This window comes from Rattus norvegicus, chromosome 1 (assembly GCF_036323735.1).
Source record: "Rattus norvegicus strain BN/NHsdMcwi chromosome 1, GRCr8, whole genome shotgun sequence".
NCBI lineage: Eukaryota > Metazoa > Chordata > Mammalia > Rodentia > Muridae > Rattus > Rattus norvegicus.
The window spans coordinates 259,075,471-259,092,664 of NC_086019.1; the positions used below are offsets into that span (position 1 = coordinate 259,075,471).

A 17,194-nucleotide genomic window follows, 5' to 3' on the forward strand; every position below is an offset into this window, starting at 1 on the left:
TGAACTTGTCCTGCTTGCCTGTTGCAGGGAGGCCTGCTCTTGAGTGCGCCTGTGTTCAGAGGCTCTGAAACTCATCATACTTGATGGGATATTTCGTCTTTGTGTTCAGTCATGGAATGAAGCACCAAGAAGGCTCTCACCAGATGTGACAGGCATCTGGATCCTAACCTCCCCCTTCTCTGGGACTGTCTGAAATACACATCTGTTGCTTAAATGTTACCTGCCCTGAATCACTCTGTTACTGCTGTACACGCTAGACAAAGACTAACTAAACCATACCAAAGCTGTGACTGCGAATCTGGGGATCCCTGCGTCATGTACCGTGTGCTTTAAGATAACAACAGGACTACCTTGTGAGGACCTCTGATAGGTATGTGTCAACACCGACGCACCTTGATGAGAGTAATGAGGGAAAACACATTAGATGTCTCCATGTAATATTTTGTAAGTGTAAAACAAGCCCTTCTTGCACAAAATTGTGCCCGTCCCAGAGAAGAGATATTTACTGCTCTCCCTTTTTTCTCACGTGAATGTTCAGGTGCTTGGGCTTAGTGTTCACTTGGTACTGCCATGTCTAAAATCTCAAGATTATCTCCCAGACTAGCAGAGGGTGTTCCCGTCAATCTCCTTAGCATCATGCCCATGGTCTTTCCCTTTCACAGCAGACCTCTGGACCCCTCAGAGATAATATCAAATACCAACAGAGTGGCTAAATACTGTCAGCTTCTTTGTATTGCATGGTCTGAGGAGGTTTTCAAAAGCACAGATATTTCCCCAAATACATAGATTTCCTCTGCTTCTCTCTAAGCAGGGCAATAATGATCTTGATGGTTTGACCCAAAGGGGAACAGCTACCACATCATAAAGGATACCACATTTTATTACCAGGAAAGTCAGGTATGTTTACGTTAGGGTGCCAGAGAAATCAGACCAGGACCACTAAATGATATTCCATTCTGTGAGGATAGAATGCACACAGTTGGCTTCCCATGGCCTCCTCTGTGAAGTCTGATTTTGGAAATTTGCTCAAGAAACATGCTAATGCTTCTAGATCTATGTCTGGATGAAGAGTTTCCAATAGGACCCTCACAAAATGGTCTAATCCTATGAATGGCCTAAAACACCATATCTTTTTTGAAGAACCCATTTATCCTAATTTACTTTTTATGTCTTCTCTGCTTTGGTCCAGGCTTACAATGCATCAGAGCACACAGAGCAGGGAGAACTAACAGAGCTGCTGTGTACAAACACATGCCTGTAAGTTGAGGCTTCTCCATGCAGATACTTTAGGCAATTAAGGACTTTTGCTGTATTATTGCCCTGCATGGTGGTTTTAGGATTTACCTCCACAGGCATAGGAAGAAAAACAAGGGACTACTAAAAGACATAAATCTTATAAATGCTTTTGAATGACATTTTAAAATCACTTATAAAGCAAAAACATTCAGCTATGTAATAAGAACAAAATTACGTTTTTAAAAAATTAGTTGTAGGACGATTCCTTTAGGAATAAACCTGTGAGACCGGTTTTTCCTAGTAGTAAGATATGTACTGGAAATACATCAGTTTTATTAAAAGCAAATTGAAGAAAGGGGGAAGAGGCACGGGGTAGCCACTGGGGGTATATGGAAAAGCATATAATGATGAAAAATAAAACTAAAATTTCACATTTTACTACCAACAAATTATGTTTTAATATGAATAACATTCTCACAAGAGAGAACTCGAAGGGATATACATGAGCTTGCTTGTTTATGCATGCATGCGCGCTCACACACACACACAATCACAGAGCAACAGAACCTACTTTCTCAGTTTCTTGCTTATGTTTTAAAATAGCACTTAAAGTTTTATACCTACCATCACTAGACATATTTTATCAAGTTATGCATACTCTAAACAGATGTGGAACTTCTTCCTTGGAACGTTGCAAAATTCCTTTTTGAAATTGTTCGGCTGCAGTGAAATCGAAATGCGTTTACAGAGGTCTGCAGAGGTCCAACACAGAAAAGTGTCCTACGAATCTCTGCTTGCAACATTCTGTTAGGTAAACTGGGTAAAAGTGCTTTGAAATATACTGTAGGTTAGAAAGCTGGTTTGAGCCTTCCAACAGGAGAGGATCCTATTATCTCAGCAGAAGGATGACTCTCTTGTAAAGAAGGCTGTCCTGTTTAAATGAACATGCAGCTTAGGAAGAGAAACATGTGGGGCAGTGAGGGAGGATGCTCTGTGGGATCTTCCCATGCAGTCAGATGTGCTGAGTCATCTCCACTGATGAGTGGGGTGACATGTCACAGCTAGATCACCCTCACACCACACATGATACGAATGGCTCTCAACATTTTTCAGTTGCAAATTCAAGATGGGTAGAGAAATATCCTCCAGTGTCATTTCTATTTCAGGCCTGAGAGGATTGCTATGTTATACTTGAAATTTGTAATACTAGAGGTACATAGATATGCCAACACCTCTTCGGGATGCAGGACGAGCACCAACTTTTAGGTCAAGATGAAAGACACATCCAGGTGTTGCTGTCACATGGTGGGTATTTAGTCTAACATCAGCAGTGCTGATGTTTGGAATTGATCACCTGGACAGGTGGAAAACTGTCCAGGAAGAAGACTTGTCTTACACGTGAGGATTACATGGTGTAGTGAAGCTCTGATCCAGAGGCAGTTGCCTTTCTCGAAGTTTCAGTGAGATGCTAATATGGTAGGTCCTTTAAATAAGGAGGGTAGGACAATGAAGATCCAAACAAGATCACAGCGTGGGAGCAGACTCTGGAATATTCACTGTACTGAAACTCTGGCTAGTAAACTTCCGTCTCTCTCTTCTCAAGACAAACTATGAACATCAGCTGTCTCTGGGTAACGAATATGAATGATCTCATACATACGGTGCAGTTTTGAGAAGAGAGAAAAGTGAGACCTGAGAAAAAGCTGCTAACCAGTGCGGCTTGAGCTAGAGACACTGGACCACGCCCTGAAACCAACTCACATTGCTGACCCATTCCTCTCCTTCCTTCTAGCCTAAGGCAGGAGCAGGAAAGAGACGAAGTGGCTCAGTTAATTCTTCGAGGCCAAGAGAACAAAGTCAATGGGAGCAAGCAATAAGACAAGAGAAAAATCTCAGCTCTCATGGCTCACGAGTCAGTCTCTGCTTCTTTGTGTAGGCAGAGAAAACAGCAGCCTCTTAGGACAGATCCCAGTGAGCAGCAGCTTAGATACCTTTCCCAAGTTAGCATATCTGTTGTCTCTCTGCTGCTTCTTATGTCTCCAAATAGGCTTTCCCACTGAGCACGTTATCTTGTCAATTCTGTTCCCTATTCAAACAAAGAAGAGACTCTTGGGAAGTTTCATCCAAAGTGTCTTTCTGTCATCTGACAGCAGGAAGCACCCTGCAGTGTTTGGTGTGTGTTATTACATCTGGGGGACATTTATGATCCTATAACTCTTAAAGTAGCCAGCATGATGGCTGGAAGGAATGTGTATAATGAAGACATAGTCCGCTGCTCATGGTTTAGAGTTAAATCTCATGGAAACTATAACCCAGAATTTTGCTTATTGAGTTCTTGTCTTGGTACATAAATTGAAGTACTGAAACAATGGGATAGAGATCAAACTTTTAATTTTAGTCTTTTGCCTCAGACTTAATTTTAAAGCTTTAAAATATGCAGAGAATTGTCTCTCCTTATTCTTACAGCTGTTTAAAACAGATTTAATTAACTCCTGTGGCACACAGACAGCACTTCTGGCTAGCAGCACTCTTAAATAAATGCCTTCTAAATTAGTGCTGTTGAGTTCCTAAGACTGATTAGGTCCTTCCTGGTCGCCACGTGCCTGCCAGTGCTTGCACCGGATTTCTTTGCAGACCTGAGTGATGGTGGCGTAAGTCTTTGGGCTCATTAGATGTTCATTAGTGGTCCAGAGGACATCCATCTTGAATAGGACTACAGACGTGACACCTCCCATTGCATGCTTGGATTTCAGTGCAAAATACCTTTGACTGGCTTCTTCATAATATTCAGAGGTGGCTGGAAGTGTTTTAGAGCAAACTCGTGAATTCTTTCATTTTCCTCCTGGGTTGGTTTGAAGATCTTGAAGATCTCCTTTGTTTTTAATGAAACGATGGCACATTAGTTTCACTTATTAATGACAATAATGATTGTTAATGAAATCGTGTCTAGTGTGTAGGCACACATGGGCTTGTGGGAAATATTCTTGACTCTGCTGTAGTGAGTGACATGTGAAAGTATCCTCATCTCTCTACTGTGTTCTTCCTAACGAGGCTTCTTCCTTATGTGAGGTAACTTTAAAGGCAACAGGTATGACAGTGGGATTTCTTATTAACCATAACGAAGTTACAGTTGTGAAGTTGAGTATCACCAGGTAGGGATGTTGTGGGACACTTTGGTTGAAAGACTGTGTTGCTAAATTGTTCATTACCTAGGTTTTAAGGGCAGTGTCATCCACTATTTTCACGAAGAGGCTTCAATTCTTATAGCAAACTTACCAACCCTGTGGCTTGGGTACACACAGTACCACAGAGGATTATAAACCAGCACGAGCATGCTCTGCCTTTGGATTTCCATCTGTCAGAAAGAGACTCTCTTTGCCCTGTTTTCATTGGAGTTTGCAGTGATACTCATGTCGGAATTAGGGCATGCACTGGTTCAGGATAAAAGAATGGATCTTGCTTTCAGATGAAGGCTCTCAGACGCTCGGGATACAACTTAAGTTTAAGAGGCTTTTCCTTTCAAGTTTGGACTTCATCTCTACTCTCCTCAGGCAACTGATACAAATCCACACATGCATATTGGTTTTCTTCCCATTGATGTATGAGGTATTTGGAGCATAGACACTGAAGCTGCATCTCATGGCCACACGAGTTCTACTTCAGTGATATCCGTGGCTTACTGAGAGATTTCAAATGTTATCACACTCTCAGGCAACAGATTAGATTTATTTATGTGGGTTTTTTTCTAGTACTTTCTACTTATAGAGCTCCCAGTTAACTCAAATCATATATCCATACAATAAGTTCTATAATATATAGAAAGTACTTGATAAAAAATTGGCACTTAGCAAAATATTCATTGAAAAACAAATTAAATGCATATTCAACTCCCTAGGAAGACATTCCGTTCCTTCGGTTCCGTGGATTGGTTGATTGTATAGAAAATGGAGATTGTACAGAGGGAGCTCCTATACAAGTTGCTAAGGTAAAAGGAAGATTATGTCAGACTTCAGCCCCACCTAGTGCCATACAAGAAAAACAAGAAAGGCAAAAAACAAGTGAACATATGGCAAAAGTACAAGCTTTGGGTTACAAAGGGTAATTTTGATACCGACATGAAGAAGTGAATCCTTCACTTGCTTTTGTATAAAGTTGATGCTGTATCTGAACCCAACCGGGACATCTGGGTTTCTTTGCTACCAGGAAGTCGTACTCCTTTTCTAACATCTGAGGCATGACATAAATATCTCTCTAGTTGCAAAATGTGGTACTAGGTGTGGGACAAGAGGCAGGAAATATTTTCAAAGTACCTGGCAAGTAAAAATTGGAATTCAGGAAATGGTGAGGAGGATGTAGGGCCCATGGTTTCATATATATATATATATATATATGTGTGTGTGTGTGTGTGTGTGTGTGTGTGTGTGTGTGTATAATTTTATTTTGTTTTGTTTTAAGATAAAGTCTTACTATATATCACTAGCTGGCCTATAAATCGCTATATAGACCAGGCTGGCTTAAAAACCACAGAGATCCACCTGTCTGTCTACAAGTACTGATATTAAAGGCATGTGCCACCATGCCTGGATATACTTAGATTTTTTTTAATTAAGCGATAGTTTGATATAGACTATTCATTAGTACACTGTCCATAAACATTAACTTCTTGGATATTGTTTTTATATCTTATTTAACAATGCCCCTTAGAATTCAATACACAGTAATAAAGGTGAAGTTGCACAAAGTGAGGATATCCAGGAGCAGAAATAATAACTGGGCTTGTAGGAACATCTTCGATAAGCTATGAATGTTTTTGAGAAAATGCAGGATATCTTTGATATGTGTGCTGAGTTCGAATGTAGTAACTGGTAGGCCAGCCTGATTCTGCACAGGAACTCGGGTCTTCTGTATCCTAGTCACCGTTGCTACCTATCCTCAGCCAATGATGAGAAAATCAAAGCAAGCTTAGAAAACACAAGAAGTTCCAGCATCAAAATTAGTTCTTCATACTTAAGGGAAGCAGTAAATTGTCCAGATAGGACAAAGCTTGAAGGTGACTATTGTTTGACTACTTAGTGGACACACAATCTATTCCTTTGTGTGCCTCTGAGGACAATGCACCTAGCTGTGTAAGGCTGGCACTAGATCATCTTGAGATACTCTATGGAAAACCTCCTACAAACCAGAAGAGTTGGTCTTACTATGCTTCTGGCATCTGACTTGTTATCTCTGTACAGATGTAACGCTCACTGGCTTTTCATTTATTCTCCATTGTTCAGCACATGAACCGCCCATGCATGGGCACCGAGTCAACAGAGAAGCAGAAAAGCAGCGGCTGTCATTAATTAGGACAGAATCCTATCATCACATGTGGGGTCTCGGGGCTCTGCTGATGTGAGCGAAGTCGTTGCTGTGTCTTCTGCCCCGGAAGACACGAGTGTGAAGGAGCTGTGTGTGACAGCAGAAGGCAGCAGATTTCATCCCCGCTGCTGCTGCTCTGAGCACTCAGCTGGCGTGAACTCCTTTGACATTGTTTTCCCATCTTAACCCCAGAGGGCAGGAATTCACACATCTCACACACAGATTTTCCAATGTTTCCCCATCTGCAGCCCAGTGTGAGGTGCACGATGCTCTAGTTACAGGGTGGGGGTACAGCAGCTGAAAGCCTGGCTCCTATAACTGAACTGCGTTCTCTGTCATGATGAAAAGCTCAGAATGGACCCAGACAGGAAGTTCTACTCCCTGATCTTGGTTGTATTTTGCTCTCATAAATGGAAAGCAGTCTAATTCTCGCTTAACTACCTGACAGTTCAAGAGGCTGCTCTTCTGATATTATGGTTTTTTTTTCCCTGCCTCTGAAGAATCTACATTTAACATGTAGATAATTTTAGGGTTGAGTACTGGTACGGAAGATGAATACTCAGACACTCCAAGATAGGTTTTTTTTTTTTTTTTTTTTTTTTTTTGTTCTTTTTTTCGGAGCTGGGGACCGAACCCAGGGCCTTGCGCTTCCTAGGTAAGCGCTCTACCACTGAGCTAAATCCCCAGCCCCGTCCAAGATAGGTTTTATTTGTTTTAATAACCCCAAGCATGACTATTGTATTTTATAGGAACTTCTTGCATTTTGAAGTATAGAAGCATTTTGAAGAATAACGCTTATAAATATACAAATCACTAAATATGCAAATTAATTTGTATAGAATTGGCATTTGTATTTAGTAATTTAGATCAAGTGGTTGAAAGTTTCCATATTGCCCAAATTCCCTCTGAGGTACTTACTGTCCATCATGTCCCCAAAGTGGCATTGCCAACTGACCTGCCTTCACACAGAGATACCTGGTTACGTGACTGTCATTCTTTTAACGTACCCATGTCTGATAGTATGTAGAAACTTTTATCACAGTTATCATAGTTTTCTGTTTTAAGCTGCTTTTCATTGATGTGCTTGGATTCTAAAACATTTTAAATGTTATATTTACTTTTACTTTTCTGGGTATGAGTGTTTTCCGTGCATTTATGTCTGGGCACCATATGTATGCCTGGTGCCTGCAGAGGCAAGAGGATGGAAACAGATCCTCTGGAACTGGTGTTATAGGTGTATGTAAGCCGCCATGTGGGTGATAGGAAGGGAATCTGCTTCCTCTGCCAGAGCACCGTGTACTCTTCACTACCAAGCCATCTCTTCAGCCCCGATAATGACAATCCTTATAAGAGATTGACCACTGGATTACAATCTTTGAAAACTGCCTGAATTAGCATTTTTGCATTTTAATTGAACTGCCAATGCTTCCCTTATTGATTTGTAGTATATTTATATCTTTCCAGTTACAAGGCTTTTGTTGCAATTATGTGTTAATGCATATTCACTGGGGAATTTGTATTTTCTAAACAAGGTTATGAAGTACAGAAATCTTAATTGGAAATGGAGACTCACGGAATTCCATTTTCCATTGCACTTAGTGAATTTTGTTTGCTCTTTTAAGATCCTTGACTCAAGTTTTTGAAGATATTTTTCCTCATATTTTGCATAAGTTAGGTATACTTTTTAAAATTATACTGACAAATGTAACTAGAATTATTTTGTATATTATGTATTTCTATATGGTTGCATAATACCTACATAATTTATTGTAGATATTATAATTTAATCTATTGAAATTGCATACACACATTCACACTTATATACAAAGAAACATATGTTCTTGTGTTTCTTATCTATTCTCTTCTTTAGTTGGTTTGTGTATGGAGATCCAAATAATAAATCTTTTTATCCATAACACCCAAATTTAATTCCTAATTTAATATTTAATTGTACACACACACACACACACACACACACACACACACACATATGCTACTGGCCAAAAGACGACTTTCCAAAGTTGATTTTCTCAGTCTCCCATGTGGAGTTTGAGAATTGAATCAATATCATCAGACTTGGTAGCAAGTACATTATTAGCCAAACAATCCGTTTACTCTAAGTCATCCAATCTTACAAATCATCTTCCAGATTATTTTTTCCATTCTTGTTGTTTAGCTCTAAAATTTTCATGCATTTTATAACAGCAGTCTAAATATTAACACAAAATATATTGGAAACTTTTATTAGGATGGCCTGGCCCGGAGGTCAATGTGCACAACATTGACATCTCAGAATACTGAATCTCCATCCACAGTCATGATACATTCCTTGGTTCATTGGGGTTATCTAAGAACTTCTTTTCAAATACATTGCAGTTCCCTGAATAGAACTATAGAAAATAAGCTGTTAAACTTGTTTATAAATATTTGGTGAATTTCAGTGCCACGATAAATTATGTTTAAGTTCAGATTTGTGATTTTTCTCCATCATTGTCTTTATCATTTCTTTATGACTTAGCCTGGTATTTTTATTTCAATCTACTCAATGCTTGTAGCCAGTCCTGTGATAAGGGATCTAAAATTTGACCCACTATATAATACAATGTGGCATCAGAACTATAAAATTATGGGAAAATTCCAGCCTTTCTAGCCATTCTCCTTTACCCTTCTCCATAATTCCTCCTCTCTCCTTGCCTTCACTTTTCTTTCCTCCCTCTCTCCATATCTCGGTCTCATTCCCTCTGTGCATTTGGTTTGCTGCAAGCTCATAATCAGAGCTTGAAGCAGAAGATACTAGATCCTTTACTGGACAGGAATAATACTCCTTAGCCTATATTTACTTGTGACTTCATAATTTCAATAAAGAATTCTTAAGAATTTTAGTTCATAGAAGACAGGGTCTGATGAAAGGCACTGACTTGGAAAGACTTAGAATTAAAATATTTATGATTATGTCACACATACACAGACACACACACACACTCCCAAATACATTATTCCTAAATAGATGAGTAGAGTCCGCTCAATCTATATGTTACTGGTATGTAGAATTAAAGAAACAGGTCATGGGGATAATTTGAATGGGAATATGGGAGGAATACATGGATAGGTTGGACGGAGGAAAGCAGGCAGAAGCAATGTCATTACAAACTCCAAAATAATAAGAATAGAAAATATGGTTTTGAGTAAGCATTTGTCCACTTTGTGGTTTTTCTCTTCTGCCCTTCTCAACCCACTTTTCTGCCATCTAAGAGAGGCAAAAGACTAGTGGGTGATTTTCCTGAGATGGTTCTGTCATAGATTACTAATCTATGAAAGATTGGCTTCTCTAGGAAAGGCCAAGAAGACAAAAATTGGAATGATTCCTACTACTAATATGTTTTCCCTGTTATTATTAAATGCATAATAATCACTAGGTATTGACCCACCCTTTTGAACAGATTTCCTCAGACCTACAAAGATGCACTATCTTGTAATGATACTATATAGACAAATAGAAAATGACTCTATAGAATTCCTGATTTGATTCCATTAATTTTACAAAGAAAGTTTTTAGAGATGGCCTTAGTTGCTAGAAAGATGTAATAAAGTCAATGTCAAGAATAGAATATGTCCTTTCCTCAGAATAGTAAGTAAAGGCTGCATAATAAGAAATGCAATGAGCTTTCATAATTACACTAAAAAGAGTAATAGATAATTTTATGTTATTTAGGTCCTGAGAGACCAGATTCTGGGTTTAGGATCCATCATAGAGAACTCAACCTAAGGTTGAACTCGAGATAACCCACAAGCCAGCACCTAACACCACTTTCCAAAGTTACTCCCTAAAGGAGACCAGTTTCCAAATCACTCTCTCAACAAGTCTGCCCCCTGCACTTCACTTCCTAACATCCACCAATGCAGAGGAAAACTGAAGTTACATTTTTGTTTGGGTCCTAGCACCCGCCAATTATGTTAAAGGGCAACAAAATTATGTAATGGCCACTCGATCAGATGTGTGTTAGGCTAGAAACCCCCTCGCCTGCTTACCATTTCCTATAAAACCTTGTCCTTCCGAGAGCTGAGGGCTACCTCACCAACCTGTCCTGCCACATCAGGTTGTCAGGGTCAGTGGTGAGTAAGAAGAGACCCCAGTTCAATTGCATCATAGTGGGCTCCTGGTTGGTCTTTTGGGGGCTCTCTAATGAGGCACAACATTCCAAGGGTAAGATCATACATGCATACTATGATAAGGCAAGGCCATGCAAAACCTGTTCCTTTGAACTTCGAATGAGTATATTACCACAAAACACTGCTTTGCACTTAATATCAACATCCTTCTGTAACTCCCATTCTATATAACATTTTATCTCTGAGGTAATTTTCTAAAGAACTTTTTTCTGTAATAAGGTATAAAAAGACCAGAGGACAGAAATAAAGTTGTTGGTTGAATGGTTTGGCTTGGGGAACTTTGCCCCATCCATCCATCCATCCATCCATCCATTCAAATGCATATATGTCTGTCTATTTTTTGTGTGTAAGGATATGTGTATATGTGTAAGCATGCATGAATGCTGGTGGGGTTGATTGTGACAGATGGTCAGACCCCCCCCCCCCAGGTGTATGAATGTTTGGATGTATATTGTCTCTGTGCATACTTGACTGCATAAAGCATTTTAATTCTCTTCATTTACTTCTTCTCTGGTTCATAAAGAGTTAACCAGATTAGCCAGAGAGGCGTCTGGAGGATTCACCCCTCCTGTTTTAGTTTGAGGTACTGAGCTCCAGAGGCTGCAGTAACTGACAGGTCAGCTTTCATTGTAAAGTTAGTTAGACTTAAGACAGGTAAACATTTTACTATAGAAAACGCAACCCTAATGTTTTGCTATAATTTGAATGTTCATTACTTGTAAGGCTGGGTATTTTTCATGTTCTTTAACCATTTTGTTTTTTCCATAGGACTATTTAATTTTAATATTCCTATTAAAAATAAAGATGAAAAATAGACAATTATAAAAAAAAAAGAAAGAAAACGCAACCCTAAATATTTCACAAGACCAAGTCTTGTTCCCACCAACGCTCTTCCCCCTCGACTTACCTCAAGAAAGAACCAAGAAAGAACAGTTGGGGCTGACCCAGACCTATTTCTACCCCTTCAACCCCATAACACTAGATAGCAGAGACAGAAGAATAGAGGGGAAAGGGGGGCAACATTATGGTTCACCTACTTCCTGCTGATTACGGGCATTGAGTTCATGTGGAAGCTTGGTCTTCGCCATCAGTATATTGAATTCTTCTTCTTGTTTTCTCTTTATGTGTGAGTACTTAAATTACAACCAACGACAAGTAACAGCAATCAACCAACAACCCAGGCCACCTCACTGGGCCCAAGCATTTATATACTCTCTGAAAAGTTCCCAGAACCCCAAACAGCACACAATTCCAGAAACTATCTATAGTTGGCAAAATCATGACCCTGGTAGATAATGAGGCAAATCGTAGTCAGCTATAGTGGATGATCTGAGGCAGCTCCATATCCCACAGAACATATTCTTATAATATTTCTACATTTTTCAAAGAAACCAAAACTTCACACTTGTCACTGAACAGTCCTCACTCCTTCATCTTTCCCGTCAGTCACCAGCCTGTGAATTCTTCTTCCCAACTCTTACTACTTGTCTTGCTTTTGTTTGCTGGCTTTACTCACAACATTGTGTGTAACTGTAATTTCTTATAAATGAGAATGGTTCTGTCCACCATATCTACAGATTGAGTATGTGCATACATGGCAAGGTATGTGTCAGACAATTAATGCACAGGAAAGTTCCAGGGCCACTGACTATCAGAAGAAGTAGCTGGAAGTCAACCTTGTATGCTTTAATGCTGATGTCATTAGTTATGCTGAGAATTTCCTTATCTTCCTCAAGGCGAATGCCGGCTGTGTTTCAGCAGAAGACATGATTATGGCTTGATTTAATGTCTGGGGTAATTTATTTAATGTGCTTATTCTTAGAAAGCATCTAGTTCCAACATGACAAGTTTGCCTTTGTAGAGTCCTAAGTACACAGAATATATATTTTTCTTTTATTCTCCACCTACAGAGTCAGAAATTTCAGACACACATAATTTGTCAAAGAGTAATCAGAGCTCATAATGATGTCCTCAGAGCGTTACCAAGATACAAATTCCCAGCTGTCAAAGATGTTATACTAATTTATAACTTAGTGCTATATTCGATCAGTAAAGTTAACCAGCCTGTTGCCTTGGGAAAGAAAAGCCATGATGTTAGGCTGAGAGGTGAAAGCCCATCCCCCTTTCATTTGGTTGAATCTCTATCTGTGTTAAATTACTGGGGGGGAGGAGGGGAACATTCACACATTTTGAGAATGTGTTCTCCTAACAATGCCAATAAAGCAGAGTTAAATCCGAGCACAGTCACTGATGTAAGGGGATGAAAGCCAACTTCCAGGAAACTGAACCTGTCAAGAAAAGTGAGATGACACAGTGGAGCTGAGGCTGAGAGTGGGAGACACTTGCAGCTCAATGCGAAGAATGTGAACAAGGCTTCGCAAACAAAGCCGTGATCCACTAGGAAGATCACTTGTCCTACAGAGCCGAGGGTGGACAGGAGCCATGCCTTACCTCTTCCAACTGCACCATGAGAGTGACATTGTGCCCCTGTTCTGCTGTCAGTTTCCCATCTGCAGTGACAATCCGTAGCCCACGAGGGGCCTTCCCTGGACACTTCTGTGGTTTGGCGGTGTACTGTTCCCTCACTCCGTCCGTGCAGTTATTGGAGACCACCTTCCTGTACCTAAAGCAGAAGATTACAAGTTAGACATGGGCTCATGTAATGGAGATTCCTGCTGAAATTTCAAACAAGGCCACAACCTAGAATGAAGGTTGGTGACCTCCAAACTGCTGACCTTTCATCTTGCTATCAATGCTTTGGGATGATTCGTATACAATGCCTGTTGCTGGGTGAGGGTAGAATGTCCTCCACAGGGATGTTTGTAGAAACACATGGTAGCCCTGCTGGTAGTCCTGCTCTGGGAGGTGGTGAAACGTTTTTTGGAAGTGGGGCTAGCTTGCAAACTCCCACTCAGGTTGAGGCCTAAAGATGAGGTAGCTCTTTGGTTCATGATCAAGATGTGGAACAGCTCTATTGCAAGCTCCCGTTGCCGTTTATCTCCTGACATGGTGGAATGTATTTCTCAAACTGTGAGCTAAAACAATACTCTCCAACCTTAAGTTGTTCCTATTGTATACTTTGCTACAGAAACAAAGAAAATAATAGACACAACATCCAACATCATTACAAACAAACCAAGAAACACTATCTATAAGTAGCATTTTATGGCCTTTTTAAAAGCAGATTTTTATTTTGAGTGTATGTATGTGCACTACTGGTATACAAGTGGCTGCGGAGTCCAGAAGAGGGGAGTGGATCTCCTGGAACTGTAGTCACTGTGGGTTATGAGCCACTTAATGTGGGTGCTGGGAACCAAACCAGAGCCATCCTTAAGAGCAGCTAGTGCTCTTAACCACTGAGCTCTCTCAAACCTGCCATAAACTTCTTTGATCATCAACTCAGCAGATGAATCATTTCTTCACTGTGAGCAGTGAGATATGCACAGAGGTAAAAGACACAGTCTCTGTAACACTGCATTAATAATCAGTTGCATATACATAAATAGATAATTTAGACAATAACACAAAGAACAAATAATTTTGTATTACAAAAAAGCACCATGATTGTCCTCTCTTTCCCCTGTGCAGTGCCCAGATTCCGGGACACTCAGTGGGACCTCTATGGTTGCAGATAGTACTCTGGAGCTAATATAAGTTTTACTAGAAATGAAGATCAATTTACAAATCAAGCACAATAGGCTGCTAAAATAAAATTTTGTGGTAATGTAAACACCTACAATAAGGACTGGGATAAAATTCATGTGAACATGGATTTTCTCTCAAAATATTGCATTCACACTATTGGTGATGTAAGAGAATGTGATGTCTGTATGATGAGAGGAAGTCATGGGAACGATTCAGGTGTGGAGAGCCATGCATAGGTATGCAGAGTCATGCAAGAGCTCATCTTAGCATGTAACCCAGTTTATGACGTATGAACCATTTATCCCTGGGATTTTTTATAGACTGCGGTTAAGCATGGATAACAAAAACTGTGGAGGGTAAAGGTATGAATAAGGGAAGGTAATGATAAACTTCTATATAATAAGGCTATTTGCAATTCAGGGAAAGCATAGATTATTGTGTGCATTTTCAAGTTAGAAACAATTGTACCCATCTCCTCACTGTCCTAGAACAGAGGCTAGACAGCAAACCTTACGCCCGGCACGCACAATATGTAAAAGAATTATGTGATTAAAGAATGAGTAAACTGAGATTGGCATAGACAACATGTAAAAAATAGCCAATTTAGTCCCGTGTTAAAATCCATTCACTATAACACTGATAGTGAACTGGACTTGAAATGCTGGCACTAATCCATCGATAGCGATCTAGTAGATTAGCTATGTAAAGCTGAGGACCAAGTGAGATGTTCAGCTGCAGCCAGGACATAATGTCTGAGAGAAGAATGAAGCTTAAAAAGAAAAGAACTTCAGACACTATGGATTAGAACTAAGTGCATTGTTCACACTGAACTCACCTTGCAGTGTACGCACGGGATTAAATGACTTGACTCACAGAGATCACTTGAAACTGGTAAGTGCTGATGAGCTGTTATCAACTATTTTGTTTAAAACTATAACAACCTGTACGCCATCCCAACAGCCCCGGGATATGTGGGAAGTCTCTAAGCTACCAGCGGTGCTCTCTACATGCTTTCTGCCTCCTTTCTGCCTCTCTGAACTCTTTCTCCTGAACCAGCTCCTCTGGCTCCAGCTACATCTCCACTGCTAAGCCCTTAGCAAGGAGCTACTGGTTTCCTCCTGTTCTGCCTGCTGCCTAGAGCCTACCCACCCTCTACGGCAAAGCGTACTCTTACCTTCTGTGTGTGTGTGTGTGTGTGTGTGTGTGTGCAAAACAACTTCTTGACTAGAATGGGAAGATAGAAGAAAAATCCCATTTACAGAACAATTCCTGTGCCTTTGTTTTTTTTTTTTTTTTTATTAACTTGAGTATTTCTTATATAAATTTCGAGTGTTATTCCCTTTCCTGGTTTCGGGGCAAACATCCCCCTCCCCGTCCCTTTCCTTATGGGTGTTCCCCTCCCCATCCTCCCCCCATTGCTGCCCTCCCCCCAACAGTCTAGTTCACTGGGGGTTCAGTCTTAGCAGGACCCAGGGCTTCCCCTTCCACTGGTGCTCTTACTAGGATATTCATTGCTACCTATGGGGTCAGAGTCCAGGGTCAGTCCATGTATAGTCTTTAGGTAGTGGCTTAGTCCCTGGAAGCTCTGGTTGCTTGGCATTGTTGTACATATGGGGTCTTGAGGCCCTTCAAGCTCTTCCAGTTCTTTCTCTGATTCCTTCAACGGGGTCCTATTCTCAGTTCAGTGGTTTGCTGCTGGCATTCGCCTCTGTATTTGCTGTATTCTGGCTGTGTCTCTCAGGAGCGATCTACATCCGGCTCCTGTCAGCCTGCCCTTCTTTGCTACATCCATCTTGTCTAATTGGGTGGCTGTATATGTATGGGCCACATGTGGGGCAGGCTCTGAATGGGTGTTCCTTCTGTGTCTGTTTTAATCTTTGCCTCTCTATTCCCTGCCAAGGGTATTCTTGTTCCCCTTTTAAAGAAGGAGTGAAGCATTTACATTTTGATCATCCGTCTTGAGTTTCATTTGCTCTAGGCATCTAGGTTAATTCAAGCATTTGGGCTAATAGCCACTTATCAATGAGTGCATACCATGTGTGTTTTTCTGTGATTGGGTTAGCTCACTCAGGATGATATTTTCCAGTTCCAACCATTTGCCTACGAATTTCATAAAGTCATTGTTTTTGATAGCTGAGTAATATTCCATTGTGTAGATGTACCACATTTTCTGTATCCATTCCTCTGTTGAAGGGCATCTGGGTTCTTCCTGTGCCCTTGTTAAGATGCAGACTCTACATGATTTCCTTCATTTATTGTCAACATGTCCTCAGTGAGGAAGTAACTGCCATCATTTGCAAAATGGTGACAGAGACAGAGGGATTTAGCTAGTAAACTAATATTCTCGATATCACACAGGCCTGAATTACTGATCATATTGGCATATACTTTCCATTCTACTATATTTGGGTCTCTTTAAATGGCGTGAGATTGGTCTTTTTCTGACCTCTTAAGTATTAAGCTTACATGCCAGGAATCCCTTGCACGGTGTTCTTCCTGTCTGTGACTTTGTAATGTAAACTCTTCAACAGTCTCCTTGTGTCCCAGAAATATGCAAGGCTAGGCACCAGGGGGTGACTCTGACTGTGTCAGCTTAAATGCTGAAATGCCTACAGAGTTTTCACCAGTGGCTCAGACAACTTGTCAACCAATAAAGATGGGCTGATTCTATCCTCAAGGTTGTTTCCTCTCTTAATAATCCAAAAGCTAAAGGCTTAAAGCATCTGAACCATCGGGGGATCTCCAAACCCTTGCATTAGCAGTAAGAGTTCTGAACATTCACTGG

General features: G+C 40.4%; 1 protein-coding gene across 12 annotated transcripts in view; it reads right to left on the minus strand.

The window, feature by feature from the left end:
• The window catches only part of Sorcs1 (sortilin-related VPS10 domain containing receptor 1), a 513,725-nt gene that overhangs the window by 53,464 nt on the left and 443,067 nt on the right, over positions 1-17,194 (minus strand). For all 12 annotated transcript variants that reach the window (XM_006231521.5, XM_006231519.5, XM_006231520.5 and 9 more), the window contains one exon: positions 13,216-13,387. In XM_006231521.5, coding sequence (XP_006231583.1) covers positions 13,216-13,387 — 172 coding nt within the window. The remainder of the gene's footprint in view (positions 1-13,215; positions 13,388-17,194) is intronic.